Source organism: Electrona antarctica, assembly GCF_951216825.1.
Source record: "Electrona antarctica genome assembly, chromosome: 4".
Classification (NCBI taxonomy): domain Eukaryota; kingdom Metazoa; phylum Chordata; class Actinopteri; order Myctophiformes; family Myctophidae; genus Electrona; species Electrona antarctica.
In genome coordinates, this window is record NC_136809.1 from 49,542,521 (window position 1) to 49,560,964 (window position 18,444).

Consider the following 18,444-nt stretch of genomic DNA (forward strand, 5'->3'; position numbering starts at 1 on the left):
CTTCCTTAATGATTATATCTGGTTTCAGTATTTATTTATGGTGTATTGTCTCTATTATTAAGGTTATTGTAGCAGTCAATTTATATTGGGGGTCGGGAGTGGGCGGGGCGGGGGTCCCGAGACGTTGCCAAAGCATTTTCGGGGGGTCCCCGGCCAAAAACGTTGAGAACCCCCTGCTTTAGACTAGAAGAAGGGCTCATAATGCAGCACAGCATTCCAGTTGTTCTACATACAGTGCATATTATAATGCACAGCATGCATGTTGTGCTTTTATCTATTGCATGCAGCAGCCATATAAAAGACATGTCATGGACACAGGGGGACACACTCGTGAGTTTAACCCATTCAGGCCTGACGTCGAAATTTAAAAACAATGTTTTCTAAATCATTTTCAGATTTGAGGCACATTTTAACGATTTTTCAAAAATAGCAGATCTACAAGTTCATAGCGCGCCACTCGGTGGCGCGCTATGAGCTTGTAGATCTGCTATTTTTCAATAGCTAAATTATAACATAATGTTTAAAACACAAAGGGGTTCCCGCCCCAAAATGGGTTAAAATGATGGGTACAAAGGGTTTCCATATGTTCAGCTGGCAGGATTTATGATATGCATGTGTGTGTGCACGTGTAGTGTACTGCGTGAAAATGAACATTGAGCCAAAGGTTTTACCGGTTGTACATGCGTGACGTGTACATGTATGCTTTATATGATTGTGTTGCACCGCACAACACATTACGTGTTGCAGCTGAACAGAGCAGAGATGAGGATGATCAGATGGATGTGCAGTGTGTCACCGATGGTGAGAAAGACCAGTGCAGAGCTGAGACGGAGGATGGGAGTGGTGGCCATAGTGGATGTGGAGAGGAGAGCCAGAGTGCCATGGTACGGACACGTATAGTAAGGAAGGGAAAGGAACGATTGGGCGAAGAAAGTAATGTCGATTAAACTGGGAGGGAACGAGACCCGGTGGCCGGCCTAAGAAGACCTGGCAGACGACAGTGTTGCCTGACATGAAAGCACTCGGCATCGACCATGAGATGGCCATGGACCGTTCCCGGTGGAAGAGAGCCATATCGAGAGTCCAGTACAACCCAGCGGTGCCTGGAAAGCGGACTTTAAACCGATCATGATGATGATGCACACACGCACGCATGCACACAGAGAGAGAGAGAGAGAGAGAGAGACAGACAGACAGACAGACAGACAGACAGCCTTAACTGTTTTTCTGGTGTGCAGCACAATCGCCTTCCATTCCTAATCTCAGAAGGCAGACGACCATTCTGACCTCCCGCCTCCTTTTGTTTGCCCTTGTGTTGCCAGAAACAAACCGCACGTCAATCTGTTGCTATGGCGTCAATAGGCCTGGCACGTAACATGCCAAGAGATGGAATGATTGGAGTTCAAATTATATAGGAAAGGCACAAATGAAGAGGGGGAGTGCAATTATTTCTGTTGTAGTTTTCCTCTCTCTCTCTCTGTGTGCACGCGTGTGTGCATAGTAAAAGAATAGTAGAATAGTCTCCACTCCTTTATATTTTTGTCACATTATATGCATTGTGACAGCCTGTGGCTGTATGTATTATTATTCTTGTGTTCGATTAGTACTATATCTATATATGTCAGATTGTCAGTAGGCTGCTTATTATGAGTTTCCTTGGACATGTTACTGTTGGTTTGTCTTTTCTTGTGTTAGTCTGTTGTCCTAACTCCTGTCATTGTAAGTAACTATTCACATTCTGCAGAGCCTTTGTAAATATTCTGATACCCATTATATATTCTGAGCCATTGTAGATATATATATATATTTAATTCATTCTGAGCCATTGTATCTTTATTCTGTCATTCTGTCATGAGCAACGCTTGTACATAACTATTTAAGTGCTTATAGTATTAAATACTTTTACATAAGTGACATCAGTGTCATCCTTACCCATCCTTACCCCCCTTTTTCCCTCACTGTATATGTTTCTTTTCCCTTTTTACCTCCATTATGATGAATTCCTGTTCTGTTCTTTGTCTATATAGAAGTGTCTATTTGTACGTCTCTAAATGTTTTGATGAATTGAACATGGTGGACCCTGTTGTAAACAAGTGTAATGCTTAATTGGGTCGTCCACTCACAGTTAACAGCCTTTGTATTGAGTTTGTGCTTGAAATGTACTGTAATTCTGCAAACTGTTAATACATTTTTCAATCAATCCTTCCAACTGTTATGGGCCAAGACAAGTTTGACTCTAAAGTTCAATCCAAGTGAACTGGTCGACAGAATGCTAACAGCACCACTGTTACATGAATGCTAGCCTGGGGTCCACCTATGCTTTCTATGGCATGGGCAGCTCCCGGCTAGCCTGGGTAAACCCCTCCCCCCTCGCCAGATTTGCATTCTGCCAACCCTCCTGGCAGAATGAAATGTTGTCCAGCAGGGGGAGTGGGTTTACTCAGGCTAGCTGGGAAATCTGGACGCAGCTGCGCGACATGAGACTAATTAATTAGAGCGACAGAGAGAGAGAGAGAGAGAGAGGGGAGTACGCATAGATATTATAAGAAATAGATGCCTCATTTGCCGCTGCAGTTCATTGGAGCGACGTGTATCCCAATGAAGGCGGAAGTGCAGTGCTGAAGGCTTTTTTTTTTCATGACAATATACATTACAATACAAAACAAGACAAACACACAAACAACAAAGTTATTAACAATACAACATCAGAGCCAGGGGGATTAGATTACTAACAGAAAACATTAAAGAGTGAACACAAAGCAACAGTTCTCCGCAGCTTTCTTATTTAGAAGTGCTGAAGGCATTTGCTGAAGGCGACTGCGTCGCTGCCCAAGTGACGTCACTCATGCGACTCCTCCATGTCTCTCGCTGTCACTCAAGTGACTACTGGCCAATCACAGCGCGTCTTTTCCGGGACTTATGTTACGCACGTGGAAGCTTGACAAGCTTCCGCCTTGCTTCCGCTAATGCTTCCGCCTTCAATTGGTGACACGCGCCTCAGAGCCGGAAAGGGCGTCTATGTATATATGTCTATGGGAGTACGTGTGTGCGTCAATTTAACAAAGGTGCAGACGATCAGAAATCAGCAGAGAGTGATCGACATTTGCGCTACTCTATGCCGAAGGTCCCAGACTTTTTTTTTCTCCCTGGAAATAAAAAGGTCTGGGTTTCCGAGGCTACATGAATGCTAACAGTGGGAAATGAAGTTACTCATTAAGCCTGTCTTTGTAGTACAGAAATCCTGACATCACGTCCCCCTCATTGGTCACCAAGATTTTGTCCCATTCACAATCCCATAGACCTTTATTTGAATCACATAATAGAAGAACTGTGTGTTAAAATATATTTAAAAAGTTTAAAAAGAGTCTGGACATTCTTTCAAGGTGAAATTGTCAATTAATTATAGTATGGCTAATTGCACAGTCTGCGTTAAATGTGTGTGTGTGCGTGCGTGCGTGCGTGCGTGCGTGCGTGCGTGCGCGCTCGCTGTAAGATAAATCAGTACTCCCACGTTGTCACATTTTGAAATGGCTATACGATTCTTGCCAGTCAAAGCCAGCTTCCATGCTGTGATGATAAATATACATAAATGTACCATAGAGTAGCGGACTTGTTAAATTGATTGGCTGTGTGCCTGTGGAAGGTTTGACATGACTGCTTGTCAAGTGAACTCCCCAACAATCTCTCCATCGTTAGTTTTCATTGCCATAGAAACAAAAGTAGAGAGTGCGTGTGTGCACGCGCGTAAAATGAAACCAAATGGACCCATAAGGGTGTGTGTGGCTTTCATCGTATTGTTTCTGTTCGAGATGTTGTTATTATGAACTGTTTATTGTTGTCTCCACCAGGCCGAAGGCATGGGGAGAGAGTATGTTTTGCACTCCGTCCGTGTGTCCGTCCTTGTGTGTGTGTGTGTCCGTCCGTCTGTTACCAGCTAATCTCCGGCACCGTTAACCCGGTCGATGCCAAACTTTGCACACACACTCCCTGGATGCCAACGATGAACCTCTGCCCCACATTTTCCAGAACGGCCTGTTATAGCGCCACCATGAGGCAGCTTTTCACATGTTTTACCTAAAACTGCACCGATCTGCGTGAAACGTTGCATGCACACTCCCTAGAGGCCAATGACAAATCTTTGACCTGCATTTTCCGCATCTGCCTTTTATAGCGCCACCAGGAGGCCGACTTTTGTAAAACACATTTTTTTATATTACTCCTCCAGATTCTGTCCAAAAATCTCACAAATCGTTACACAGTATCTCTATGGTCATGTGCTCAAGTCGGATCTGTCCGATATTTCATATTCCATCCTAATTGGCTATAATTGGCTTTCACAGTTTGCAAGATTGCCCCGTTTTGAACAAAAGCCTCAAATCATGAACGCAGCATGCAATTTACGTGAAATCTTTCACACATTTTCTTACTAGGCTGAGGAACCCTTTTCACATTGGCCTGTTATAGCGCCACCAACAGGTTGATTTTTGCAAAACACATTTTTGGAACAAAATGCCTCAAATCATCCAATTGCCATTAAAGGCGTATGAAGAAATGGCACCCTTTTCACATTGGCCTATTATAGTGCCACCAGGCACTCTGCATTTCCTCAACAAAATGAAGAAAATTGTTGCAAAAAACTAACAAACAAAAAAACATGTTTATATTACTCCTAAACATTTTGCCAAACATCTCACACAGTCCTATCCTCCTGGTGGAGACCTGTGCCCAGAAGGGCACTTTTTCTAGTTTGTTCGGTGGTGCTGATGAAATGGTCTGTGCGGTACTTTTTAAAAGTGATCTGAATACACTTTGATATACTCTCTTCCAGTATGGGCGAATCTTAGACATTGTGATTGTCTAATCACAATTATTTGAGATAATCGTTTCCATGTTGGAAGATGTTCATACATAAAAAGCTGAAATATCAGATCTACAAGCTTGTAGATCAGCTATTTCAGCTATATATATATTTTTAAACCTTTTTTAAAGTAAAAATGCCAGTCATTTCTTATATGTCTTGGTTATTTGTTATATCTTCCCTGTGCATCTTTGGAAATGTAATTTCTATTCACAACGTTCCAATCTCCCTTCAATCTCAATTATTTGTGTGACAATGAATCGTCAACTTGTGTAATCGTGATAAGACAGCCCTAGCTTCCGACAGGTAGGTCAGATTGAGGGCGGCAGTGGATCAGGGGTAGAGTGGCTGGTAGGTAGAGCAGCCAGATGGGAACTGTGAGGTTCCCAGTTCGATCCCGGGCTCCCCCAGAGTTAGTGTCGAATTAAATTGTCCTTGAGCAAGATGCTGAACCCCTAATTGCTCCTGATGTGCAGGTTGTTGCCTTGCATGGTTTCCTACTAACCTGACTCCGCCAGATGGGGCAGCAGAGAGTACACTGGGTTCCCCCTTCCTGCTCCCATCCTAGGACAAATAAAGAGGATGGTGCACGGAGGTGCGGCCCACTCTCCTGCGGGAGGTTTGCACATGCTCAGTGTAAACAGGAACTGCGATGATGGAGTGTTCCAGCAGAGGTGCTAGATAGAAAGCTCATAACTTTCATGTAAATAATGAGATCCAGAACAGTTGAGAATTAAACAGCAGTCACCCTTCCCTTTTCAAATGTTTTATATCATCCACAGCACTTGAATGAACAGTATCCATGTTCCTTTGTCATTTCACAAAAATAAAAGTTTGACACATGTACTAATTAAAGAACATGGAAAATCCACAAAAGAAAATATACAAAAACATTAACATTTAGTAAATGTACTTGTCCTTTATCTTTCAGTCTGTTATACACAACATTCTTTCCACAGTTATGAAATTGATATACTTTTTAAAATAAAAACAAAATCAACTTTGTACTATTCTCTTTTTGTGATATCCTTTTTATTATTTCAGTTCAGGGTCAGCAACTCTCATGCACCTCTAGCACCTCTGCTGGAACACTCCATCATCGCAGTTCCTGTTTACACTGAGCATGTGCAAACCTCCCGCAGGAGAGTGGGCCGCACCTCCGTGCACCATCCTCTTTATTTGTCCTAGCTCCCATCTGGGAACTGCACTGTGTATGCCTTGATCCCACCTCTAGCTGCCGCTGATTGGCCAGGCCGTTTTGTGGCCGGAGCATCAAGTCTGCCTGAGAGTTCCCAGATGGGAGCAGGAGGGGGGGAACCCCGTGTACTCTCTGCTGCCCCATCTGGCGGAGTCAGGTTAGCTTCCTCCGCCATCGGTGTATGAATGTGTCTGTGTGAATGGGTTAATGTAATGCACAATCTATGTTCTGGATAAAAGCGCTGCGGCTAAATAAATGCACCACCATTTACCATTGGAGTGCACCAGTGTTTTGGAACAGGAGTCTGTGTGGGAAGTGGGAGTTCATGGTAAAAAAAAAGAATCCTGAGGGAAATCACACGCCTCTCTGACCACAATGCTTCATGAGAAACCATGTGCTACTGATATAAGTGGCAATTACTTTCTGTGTGTGCACTGCTCAGCATGATGCTCGCTCTTCACAGCATGACATCCTGAGAGTTTGTTCAAATCTGAGAGTGTACAGATGTAACTCGGATAAATCAACACAGCTGGGGGATTTAGAATATGTTTTCTACTCACATAAATTACTACTATCAGGTGTCTTGAGTATTAACCCGTTAAAGCTGATAAAGCATTCTGGGTCATTTTAGATTTTAGTGTTGGCTATTGAAATGTGTGTGTGTGTGTGTGTGTGTGTGTGTGTGTGTGTGTGTGTGTGTGTGTGTGTGTGTGTGTGTGTGTGTGTGTGTGTGTGTGTGTGTGTGTGTGTGTGTGTGTGTGTGTGTGTGTGTGTGTGTGTGTGTGTGAAACAAAATGAATTACAAGGTAGCCTACAATGTTTTGGCCAGAGTTGTGGCCTTCACCAGCTTTTTAAATGCAATGATAATGATTCTATTTTGTTATGTTCATTTCTTATGCTTTTTAAATGCAATGATAATGATTCTATTTTGTTATGTTCATTTCTTATGCTATGTCACTTTCTCTTTGCTATTGTTTTTATTTTAGCTATGTTTTGAAGCATAGAGTCTACTAAACGTGCTATGTAAATGTATTTGACTTGACTTTGTTGCGTTCACACTCGCATTTGCATGACCGTGTCCATTTTCCTCTACCTATTTTCCTCTTCATTATCCTCACATTGGCAGTAATTAGGCATAAGGCTGTGTGGAGGACATACCGCTTTTCCAGTCCTATGCTGGTGCATTGTGCTCCTAACAGCAAACCAATTATGAGCCATTACCACCTCGCGGACCAGAGTGTGCTTGTGTTGCGCGGCGCACTTATTATGAAGCTTCGACAGCTTTGTAAACAACTCTTGAATAAATGCACTAAGTAAATGCATCAAGTGCTTTTATCCTCACGCCCTTGTGTACTTTCTGTTCTGTCGTTTGCAGGAAACAAGAGTTGTGGAAACGACTTGCCGTTTTAGAATCCATTTGTTAATTGTTTACAAATGGATTTGTGGGAGGGAGTACAAGTGACCCTTATGGGTCCATATTCTGTTTCATTCGTACTCCCTCACACTTACAAATGGGTAGATTTAACTCACCAAGACCTGAGGCCAAATACAAATGCCTTCTAAATCAGTAGTCTAGTTATCAAACTTTTTGTGCCAAAAAAATCATATTCTTGTGTATGTATTGAATGTTCATTAACCTGCACTGTCCTGTAAATAAACAAATAAAGCAAGCAAGTCATTCTGGATGGAAAAAAAGAGGGTCTACTAAAAACGCCTAAATTGTACATCCTTTCTACAGGACTATAACGTGTCACTGAACTCCCCACTCATCCTCCGAAGTCCTCATGGAGCTCATCCAAGCAGTACTGCCACAGGAGGACCCCTCTGGCGCCACCCGGGTCAACGCCGCCACGCCCCAGCATTCCCCTCTCCTGCTCCCCTCCTCCACGCCACGCACCACGGGTAAGGCCTGTCACAATGATCAGCCTAATCGCAATTATCTGTATATATCTGATGTCCATACATTTTCAAACATTTTCCAAAAATAGCGGAAGTAGTTGTTAAACAAGCTTACACCGCACGTACGCCACGAAGAGCTTGTACATCAACTATTTCCGCTATTTTTACATTTTTATTATAAAAATGTATAAAATTATTACATTTGTCAGTAATTTCTTTGTATATTCAAGTCATTTGTCATATCTGCCCTGTGCTATACTTACTTAAATACAGTATTCGATGCAAAAAAAAAAACACTCAATGCCACAGACGAATAACAGTCTAAGTCCACACTATTGATCCATAATGTATAAATGATAGATAAGGGTTCAGGACAACGAGGCCTTTTCGTGGAGGGGTCAGTCTGAAATTTGGACTTAGACTGTTTTTCGTCTGTGGTACTTATTTTTGTGAAAATAAGTGAACAGCAGCTGGCCGAACTGGACGGAGCCCGGCGGCGGCGGCGAGGGCGGTGGCGAGGCGGGGTTCGTCCCCAGCGTGGCGGGGGTCCTCATCCCCCTCATCTACCTGATGGTGTGCATGGTGGGCCTGGTGGGCAACACTCTGGTCATCTACGTGGTCCTCAATTACCAGAGGTGGGCATGATGGATTCAAGTTCTGCAGTCTCCACGACTATATTTCAGCCTTTTGGGTTATACTGTAAGCCTGCATGTCTTCTATGGAAGAATGTTGCACAGCTAAAATAGCCTTTACAGTAAATAGCATTCTTTTTCGGGTTTATGATCCGGTCTGGAGCGGCTGATATCGCTACGTCATGTTGTAGTACTGCTTTGTAGTCATCAGGCAGGAACAATCAATCGGAACTTCCTTTTCCCCTCAAACCGATTTTTCTCAATAAAAGCCGCAGGCTATGAGAAGCTTTTATTGTTATTCTTCCGGTTTGAGGGAAAGGAAGTTCCAGATTATTGTTTCCTGCCTGATGACTACAAAACAATACTACAACATGACGTAGCGATATCATCCGCTCCAGACCGGTTCACACAGCGATTTTGGAACACAGACCAGGCTTTCCTCCCGAGGTGGAAAGCCTGGTGACGCGAGGTTATAGATCTACAAGCTCCCAATGCATCGCATCTCTGTTCATTATGCTACAATAAGCATTTGTATAAATAAAAACGGAATCATCACACCACTATAAAAGAAACTGAAACAAAAAAAGAAACTACTGTAGTCTTTTCACTAGATACTTTTCTAATCGAGTCATTATAATTGTAAAGTAAATTTCACTCGAGCACAGTTTTTGGCTATACTGTATTTATAACCACCTCTGTCCACACACACACACACACACACACACACACACACACACACACACACACACACACACACACACACACACACACACACACACACACACACACACACACACAGCTCCCGCAGAGCCGAGTTGGTCACCAACATTCTACATCAGTGGTTTTCAACCAGTGGTCCGGGGACCACCAGTGGGCCTTGAGGGGGTTCCAGGTGGTCCCCATACAGCTAAATGATGGAGAGTTGGTAACTAAATGGACCCTTATAGATCTTTAACTCTTGAGAGCGTAAAATGAAACAGGCCGTTTGCCTGTTGTCTCTCCTAATGGTACCAACATCAACACAGCATGGAATTGTGGACAAAATCTTGTCCAACGACAACAAAATATTCGAAGTTTTGCGTCTGAGAGGCTAAATCTCATCGAACGGTGGTCCGTGGCTCAAATGCAGTTGCTGTTCTATACATGACACTGACTATAACCACTTGCTCTGTCCACTCCCGCAGGGCCGAGTCGGTCACCAACATCTACATCCTGAACCTGGCCATCGCGGACGAGCTCTTCATGCTGGGCCTGCCCTTCCTGGCCGTGCAGAACGCGCTGCTCTCCTGGCCGTTCGGCCCGCTGGTGTGCCGCGTGGTGATGACGGTGGACGCCATCAACCAGTTCACCAGCATCTTCTGCCTGACCGTGATGTCCATCGACCGCTACGTGGCCGTGGTGCACCCCGTCCGCTCGTCCCGGTGTGTTGTAGTTAGGGATGTCCCGATAACGGAGAATATAAAAAAAGAAAAAATATCTTATTTTGAAGTCCACCGACCGGGAATAGTGTTTATAGCTATCTAGCTATATATATCTGGTGTTGTGTTTATAGCAGACTCCTCACTCAAATGTGCACTTGCAAGTTTGGGCAACTCGAAAGAAAACTCCACATGCCCCAACATTTTATTTACCTGCCATAGTGTCAACCCCTTACCCCTGTGTCGGATCGGTGGTTAGACTGGCATATTCGCATTTTCACAGCATCAGTGTGCTAATTCTAACTCGATCAATAACAGCTGACCTGACTTCTCCACGCTTACTTATGCAAATGTGTATTGTGTACTTGTTTACCTGTGTCCTTCCGGCTGAAACGTCCTAATAATAAATTGACCGCACTTCACCCCCGTTTTCCATGATATATAGGTGGCGGCGCCCGCGCGTGGCCAAGGCCATCAACGGCGCGGTGTGGGCCGTGTCCTCCGTGGTGGTGCTGCCCGTGGTGGCGTTCGCCGGCGTGCTGGCGGAGGAGGACGGCGGCAGAGTGTGCAGCATCGTGTGGCCCGAGCCGGCCGCCGTCTGGAAGACCGCCTTCATCGTCTACACGGCCACCGTGGGCTTCCTGTTCCCGCTGCTGGTCATCTGCCTATGCTACCTGCTCATAGTTATCAAGGTACGCCGTTTCCCCCCATTGTTACGGGTTCCCGTGAACCTTTTAGCTCAAGACCCAGAGGAATGAGACGTTTGCCCGCGACCCAAACTAGTGAAAATGGCAGATCTACAGTTGGAGGCCATCGATATTGTCCTTTTCTTTTTGCTGAGGTTTGCGTGATCTGCGCAAAAGGACAGTTAACCCATTTTGGGGCGGGAACCCCTTTTGGTGTTTTAAACATCATGTTATAATTTAGCTATTGAAAAATAGCAGATCTACAAGCTCGTAGCGCGCCACTTGTAGGTCTGCTATTTTTGAAAAATCGTGAAAATATTTATTTCAGAAAACTGGAGGATTTAGAAGGATTTTTTTTTAATTTTGAGGTCGGGCCTAAATGGGTCAAATGATAAGGGACAATATCGGTGGCACCCAACTGTACAAGGTCACAACGTGGCACGAAGCGACGCTTCCAGAGTTGCAGACCACTTCACCACTTTTCAACTTTTCAACCGATCTTCATATTACTAGGTCCTCACTAATAATCATGATAACATGGCACCATTTTTTTCTACTCTGTCTGTGTCTCATAGGAGGGCTGTGAGCAGTTCAGAAACCCGTCCACCAGTGACATCATCGTTGGGCAGATTTTTTTTTTTTTTTTTGTCATGAGAACGATGGCTTCCATTTTCTCGCATTGCAACTTTTCAGGACTAGAAAGCCTGCAGTTTCTATTGGCTTGGATTCTCCATCGATGATGTCACTGGTGGACGGGTTTCTGAACTGCCCACAGCCCTCCTATGAGACACAGACAGAGTAGAAAAAAATGGTGCCATTTTATCATGATTATTAGTGAGGACCTAGTATATGAAGATCGGTTGAAAAGTGGTCCTTTAAGGGTCCATTTGGACCCAGGAGTGGTGGTCCTGGGACCCGACGTTATTGGTATGAGAGACTATACCCCCGATGGTGGTATAGTCAAGTATCATAAAAAGCACAGAAGAACCTCCCACACCTACAGTATACTAGGCTGGGTGCTGGATCAAAAGTTTGTCCCGTAGAATAAACATCAATAAATCTGCACACACACCAAACAAACCTCGCTTTTGCCGAATTTATCAGGAGAGTGACTAGTGGTGGCTTGAAATGTCACTCTCTTATAAATGTCACTCTCCCAAGAAAATGTCACACCTCTAATCAAATCAGCAAAAGGCAGCAGCTGTGTTTGGTGTGCAGACTTATTGTGTTTATTCGGCACGGTTCCCACAGTACTCAACAAAGTTTAGCCACTGAAATACTGACCGCTTTGATGTGGTGTTAATGACGCACATTAATATGAGTCCCACTGCAGCGTGTATCAAAATTATGCAACGAAACATACAAAAATGCTCACCCTGTCATCCCTGTGTCAGTGTTGGTATAAAAGGCACAGTATCATTAGATGCTTTCTGTACATTTAATAGTGCTTTTCTCAGATAAGAGCTGAAATATGTATGCATAAATGACATGGTTCTTATACGGCAGACTAACTTCAGTAATCTCACAATTCCACTACATACAGCTCTTTAACCCATTCAGGCCTGACATCGAAATAAAAAAAAAGTTTTCTAAATCATGACAATTTTCTGAAAGATTTGGGGCACATTTTAACGATTTTTCAAAAATAGCAGACCTACAAGCTTGTAGATCTGCTATTTTTCAATAGCTAAATTATAACATAATGTATGTAACCACCAAAAAGGGTTCCCGCTTAAAATGGGTTAATGAGCAACAGTTGTTCTAGTCTCTCAGGAGACGTTGATGAGATGAAAACGACAGAACGGTTCTGAAGACCATGGTTCACCTGGGACTTATTTTTTTGCAGGGCAATATTTCGACTCTGTGTATAGAATAATGCTCCAGTAATGATGTTGCAAAAGTCTCATTACCGTCTTCTACCATCAATATTCCCTGTTGCCTCGTTTAGCTGTAAATTGAACCGTTAAAACCTTGTTTTAATTACTCACAATTTTAGCTTTAGTAAAAGTATCAATACTGCAATATAGAAATACTCTAATGAATTGCATTTTTATAGCGCTTTTCCAAGTGCTCAAAGCACTTTACAATGGTTCATTCATTCATACATTGGGAGGTGAAGCGGCGAACAGTCGACGCCAGCGTCCACATTCACACACGGTGACACACCAATGGTGGCTGAGCTCACACCGACCAACTCATTGGAGGCAATGTAGGGTTCAGTGTCTTGCCCAAGGACACTTCGACATGTGGACAGGAGGAGCCGGGATTCGAGCCGCCGACCCAGGGATCATTGGACGACCTGCTCTACCTCCTGAGCTACAGCCGCCCACTCTGTTACAAGTATTCAATATGAGTAAAAGTACAAAAGTATTAGCTTCAAAATGTACTTAAAGTACCAAACGTAGAAAGTACTCATTATGCAGAATATCCCATTTCATATGTATAATCTTTTGAAAATAGCTGATCTAAGCTTGATGGGTTATTTTCAAATGGCCAAAATGTGTATGGGGCTAAAGTGGTTACTGTATGTTTTGTAGTAATAATCCAACTATACAAAGTAACTGGTAACTAAAGTTGTCAAAGAAATGTAGTGGAGTTAAAGAACATTATTTGGACCTGAGATGTAGTGGAGTAGAAGTAAAAAGTAAGTAAGTAAAAGTATTGGAAATTGAAAATCAAGTAACCTAAAATACTTCAAAATTGTATTTAAGTATAGTATCCACTTAGTTACTTTCCTCCACTGTTATTTTCCCCTTTTTGTTTCCAAGGTGCGCAGTGCGGGGAAACGGGTGCGTGCCGCGTCCTCCCGTCGCAGGAAGTCTGAGCGTAAGATCACGCGCATGGTGGTGGTGGTGGTGGTGGTGTTCGTCCTCTGCTGGCTGCCGTTCTACGTCCTGAACGTCGTCAACCTCCTGGTGGTGCTGCCCAGGGACCTCCGCTGGCTCTACTTTTTCGTGGTGGTGCTGTCGTACGCCAACAGCTGCGCCAACCCCATCCTGTACGGCTTCCTGTCCGACAACTTCAAGAGGGGCTTCCGGAAGGCCCTGTTCCGCTCCTCGCGCAGGGTGGACGACCGTGAGAGAGCCGGCGGCACCGAGTGTAAGCGCGCCACGGAGGAGTGGGCCGGCATTGAGCTTCAACCTCGAAACGGCCTGGGAAACGACAAGGGACGAGGCGGTGCTGGGGAAGAGGAGGAGGAGGAGGAGGAGGGGGTGGCAGGGGAGATGACGAGGGGAACAGATGACACCGCGCGGATGGCAGGCATCGGCGGGATTGTGCCGAACGGTAACAGTGGAGGGATGGAAGAGAGATGCCCTCGGGACGGGGAAACGGAGCCAGAGACCACCGGGCAGAGTGCCTACGCTGCAGACATGTGTGGGGAAGGCCCAGGCTTGTGTCCTGCCGAGGCGATGTCCACGTTGGCCACTGGCTCAAAGAGGAGAAGCAATGGGTCACTAGCTGAGGCGTCCACTGAGGAAAGTACAGTTCTTGAAATTAGCTGTGTGTGAGTGGCCTCGACGTTCAGTGTTGGTCCAAGGGCGTCCAAATGGATTATTTTAGGGAATATAACTCTGAGGCCTGGGCTACACACATACTGTATATGGATCTTTTTCTAAACACAATTATTTGTGTGCGTTTGGGCCTTTCAGCCACACGCAAACAGCGTTTCTGGCCACTAAAACTGAGATTTTTGGAAACTGATAAATAAGTGAAGATTTTCCCAAAATATCCGTTCCAGTGGATCTGTGTAGTCATGTGAAACGGAGCTATTGAGAAACGACGACGTCGCCGCTCATTCTGCGGTAGGGAAACTGTGGATATTATAAACCTACTGTACCAATAGCACCCATCATGGCCAAATGCATGAGACCAACAAGTCTGTATGTGCGCGTGGCGTCACTGGCGTGTGCATATAGCCATTGTGAAACTATTCTTGTGTGAGTAAATTTGGCCTAACTGCTACGATGTGAGAATCAGCAAGCCAAGGTTTTTGTCAATAATATTCTGCTAACTATATTGCTGGGCTGCTGGGCAGCTGTAATAACATCACACATAGCAGCATTCATGATGTGTTGTTATGTAGGCTAAATAATAGGCGTACTGCGTTTGAAGTTTGTGACACCTGCTGCAGTATAGGCTATATGTCTGTCACTTTTTGCTGGTTCGCTGTTTCTTCAGCGTCATTTATATTTGTTGAATGGTGGAGTCTTGCGCGGAAATAGCAGATCTACAAGCTCACGACGTGTTGCGGATGCGCAAACCTTGGTGTTTATGAATTTTAAACCTGCTACTGCATTGATTGATCTCTCCTGTGTTCAATGCGTTTCTGCGTTCATGTGTGGATACAGATTTCTTTGTCGTGTGTGTGGGCAGGGATTTGATTTATTTATTAGATCCCCATTAGCTTGCTGTGAGACACAGCAGCTATTCTTCCTGGGGTCTTAAAACATATCATCATTACATTATTTCTTTTATATTATTACATACATTTACATACAACATTCATCCAACACACAATACAACACAAAACTCATGATCCGTCTACTACATTGCTAGCTAGCTCCACAGTACGATTTCTTTTCAAACAGAGGACAAAAATATCCATACACGTGTATAGCCTACTGCATAGGCTTGAGAATAAAAGTTCAGTGTTGACACTCTGAGAGTGTACAAATGATAAATCCAAGGCACTTTACATAGATTGTGCATGACATTCACACACACTTTCATACAACGATGGCGGAGGAAACCATGCAAGGCACCAAACCTGCTCATTGGGAGCAATTAGGGGTTCAGCGTCTTGCTCAATGACACTTTGAGACTAATTTTGGGTCGGTGGAGGCGCTCTACCTCCTGAGCCACTGCTGCCCCGGAACCAAATTAACCCATAAGGGGCCATTTTGTTTATTTATATATTTTTGAGTGGTGTAAACCACTCCTACAACTGTCTTTTTAGTTTACGTGTCTGTCCGTACCAAAAAAAATCACACCCGTGTGAACTGAGTGGTGTAAGGTTTTATATAGCATGATCAGCTGTGGTCTGACGTAATGTCTGATGTGAGGTATTATATAAGGTAAGGTATTATATAGCCTGATCAGCTCTGATCTGACGTAATGAAATCACACCCGGATGATGTGATTTCACAACTGGCTCTTTTTGTGCAGAAAAAATGAGCATGGTTGCTACGGTCATCCAGTTCACCCGGGTGTGATTTAATTACGTCAGAAATTATTTTGAACATAGCAACCATGCTCATTTTTTTCTGCACACAAAAGCCAGTTGTAGGAGTGGTTTACACCACTCAAAAATGAGCATGGTTGCTATGGTCACCCAGTTCACACGGGTGTGATTTCATTACGTAAACCACTCCTACAACTGGCTTTGTTAGTTTACGTGTCTGTCCGTACCAAAAATAAAAATCACACCCGTGTGAACTGAGTGGTGTAAGGTCTTATATAGTCTGATCATCTGTGGTCTGACGTAATGTCTGACGTAATGAAATCACACCTGTGTGAACTGGGTGACCATAGCAACCGTGCTCATTTTTTGCGCACAGACAGACAGACAGACTAACAAAGCCAGTTGTAGGAGTGGTTTACACCACTCAAAAATGAGCAGGGTTGCTATGGTCACCCAGTTCACACGGGTGTGATTTCATTACGTCAGACATTACGTCAGACCACAGCTGATCAGTCTATATAAGACCTTACACCACTCAGTTCACACGGGTGTGATTTTTAAGTATAAAATGGGGCTTAAATGGTTACAGCATCTGCTGTGAATGCTTGCCAGGTGTTCCGACACCCTCAGATTGCAAACTGGAGCATTTACATATAACATGCAAATCCTGAGTGCATGATGTATTCATTATCATGCACTGGATTGACTGGAAGAAACTTATGAATAATGCAGAATACAAAATATTATGACTTGTAGCCTGCTGCAAAATGAGAATGTAAATGTCAAATCAATTATCTTGCAGTCTTGTACAGCATCAGCCATACAGTGTTACATCTACACTATACAGTATACAGACTGGGACTACTTTTGGATCCTTCAAATATGTGCCGTTTTCTCTTGGAAAAAGATGTAGACTGCCGTTTTCTCTTGGAAAAAGATGTAGACTGCTGTTTTCTCTTGGAAAAAGATGTAGACTGCTGTTTTCTCTTGGAAAAAGATGTAGACTGCTGTTTTCTCTTGGAAAAAGATGTAGACTGCTGTTTTCTCTTGGGAAAAGATTTAGACTACATATTTTATAAACACTTCGCCTGAATTAATATTGGTTTTCTTTTGCAAAACAGCACCACCATCAATGCAAGACTTTTCTCACAGATCTTTTAGTTCTACAAAAGTCATTTTCATTAGCTTACACCAGGGGTGGGCCACATGCAGCCCCCACCTTCACTTAATGCGACCCGCAGGTTAATATCAGAATACTGATATAGTATTGATTTCAGCTGTTACGATTCCAAACATGCAAACATGACCCTCTTTAATTACTCAATGACTAGTTATATAAATGTTGTGGTCTTTTTGTGTCCAATGTATACATGCATTTGTACTTAGTCCATTCTAACTAAATGCATTTGAAATTCAATAAAAAGGTTACTTTTCAGGATTCCAATTCAAAAATAGCAAAACATTATTCAGGATTTCAATTCAAATATAGCAAAAATAGCCGATCTACAAGCTCAAAACGCGTCGGCTATTTTTGCTACGACAGTAATATGCAATGTGGCCCTCAAGAGTGAGTGTGGAAATATAGTGGCCCTCTCCATCGTCAAAGTTGCCCACCCCTGGCTTACACGGTGTCTGAGTTAAACCATTAAAACCAGAGGCCGGTCACTGTCTTCTAAACCAGTAGGTCTTTCAAGATTGTTTCCAAAATGTAAAAAGAAATGTGCAAGCTCGCAGCACGGCATAAAGTGATGTGATGTGAGCTTGTATATCTGTTATTTTTGAGGGCCGCTATAGCCCCGCCAACATCTGGCTTTTGGAAATTGCGTCACGTGGCAGTCAAGTCTATGGACTTTTTTTTAAAATGTTTAGAGTACTAAACGTGACGTCATGTGGGGCAGCCAAGTGAAAGTCTAGGGACTTTTAATGTTTGTTTAGAGCACTAAACGTCATGTGGCAGCCAAGTCTAAGGACTTTTAGTTTAGAGTACAATGTTTGTTTAAAGTGAGTGAGTGAGGCGCCCATCACATCACACGAGTGTGATTTTCTTTTAATAGCCAATGCAAAAAAAAATCTAAAATGACACAGATGCTTTCCCGGTTTTAACGGGTTAAATTATATATAGGTGAGTTTTATTGAATGGAAATAAAATAGTCATAAACAGCACTTCTTCTTACCTCCAGTCCAGATGCATATTCATAAGTAGGCATCTAGAAAACTGGAGTGATGTAAACTGATGTGCTACTAAAGCTGTGAATAAGGGAAAGGCAAGGAGTTTGCTTATGAGATTTGAAAATTAATGTTGCATTTTTCCACTTAGTGCGTGTCATGACAGAGTTTTAGAATTTTCACAGAAAAGAGCCTTAATTGTCTCCAAGATGTTTTAATACTTTGTGGCTGAAGCACAGACCTCACAGACCGAAATGTTTGGATTGTAAAATGTACTGTATGTCTTTAAAATACAATATTGTTAGGTCACACATGATGTGCTTGTAATGCTTCAGTGAATTTCCATGGAATTGTGAGAGATTCTGCAGCTAATAAATGTTTTGCACATCACATTTGGAAATGCTT

The 18,444-nt window shown here is 43.4% G+C and overlaps 1 protein-coding gene and 1 long non-coding RNA gene across 2 annotated transcripts in view; one reads left to right on the top strand and one right to left on the bottom strand.

Annotated features, from left to right (window-relative positions):
* Positions 1–18,444, bottom strand: part of LOC306921578 — a 566,256-nt gene that overhangs the window by 2,141 nt on the left and 545,671 nt on the right. The gene's annotated exons all lie outside the window — the stretch shown is intronic.
* On the top strand, positions 309–14,200 carry LOC306922116 (somatostatin receptor type 5-like; the record flags this gene model as incomplete). Its single annotated transcript, XM_079499509.1, has 7 exons — positions 309–330; positions 748–894; positions 7,836–7,958; positions 8,416–8,590; positions 9,772–10,008; positions 10,451–10,697; positions 13,460–14,200. 7 exons carry the CDS (start codon positions 309–311, stop codon positions 14,198–14,200), a joined length of 1,692 nt encoding a protein of 563 aa, XP_079355635.1.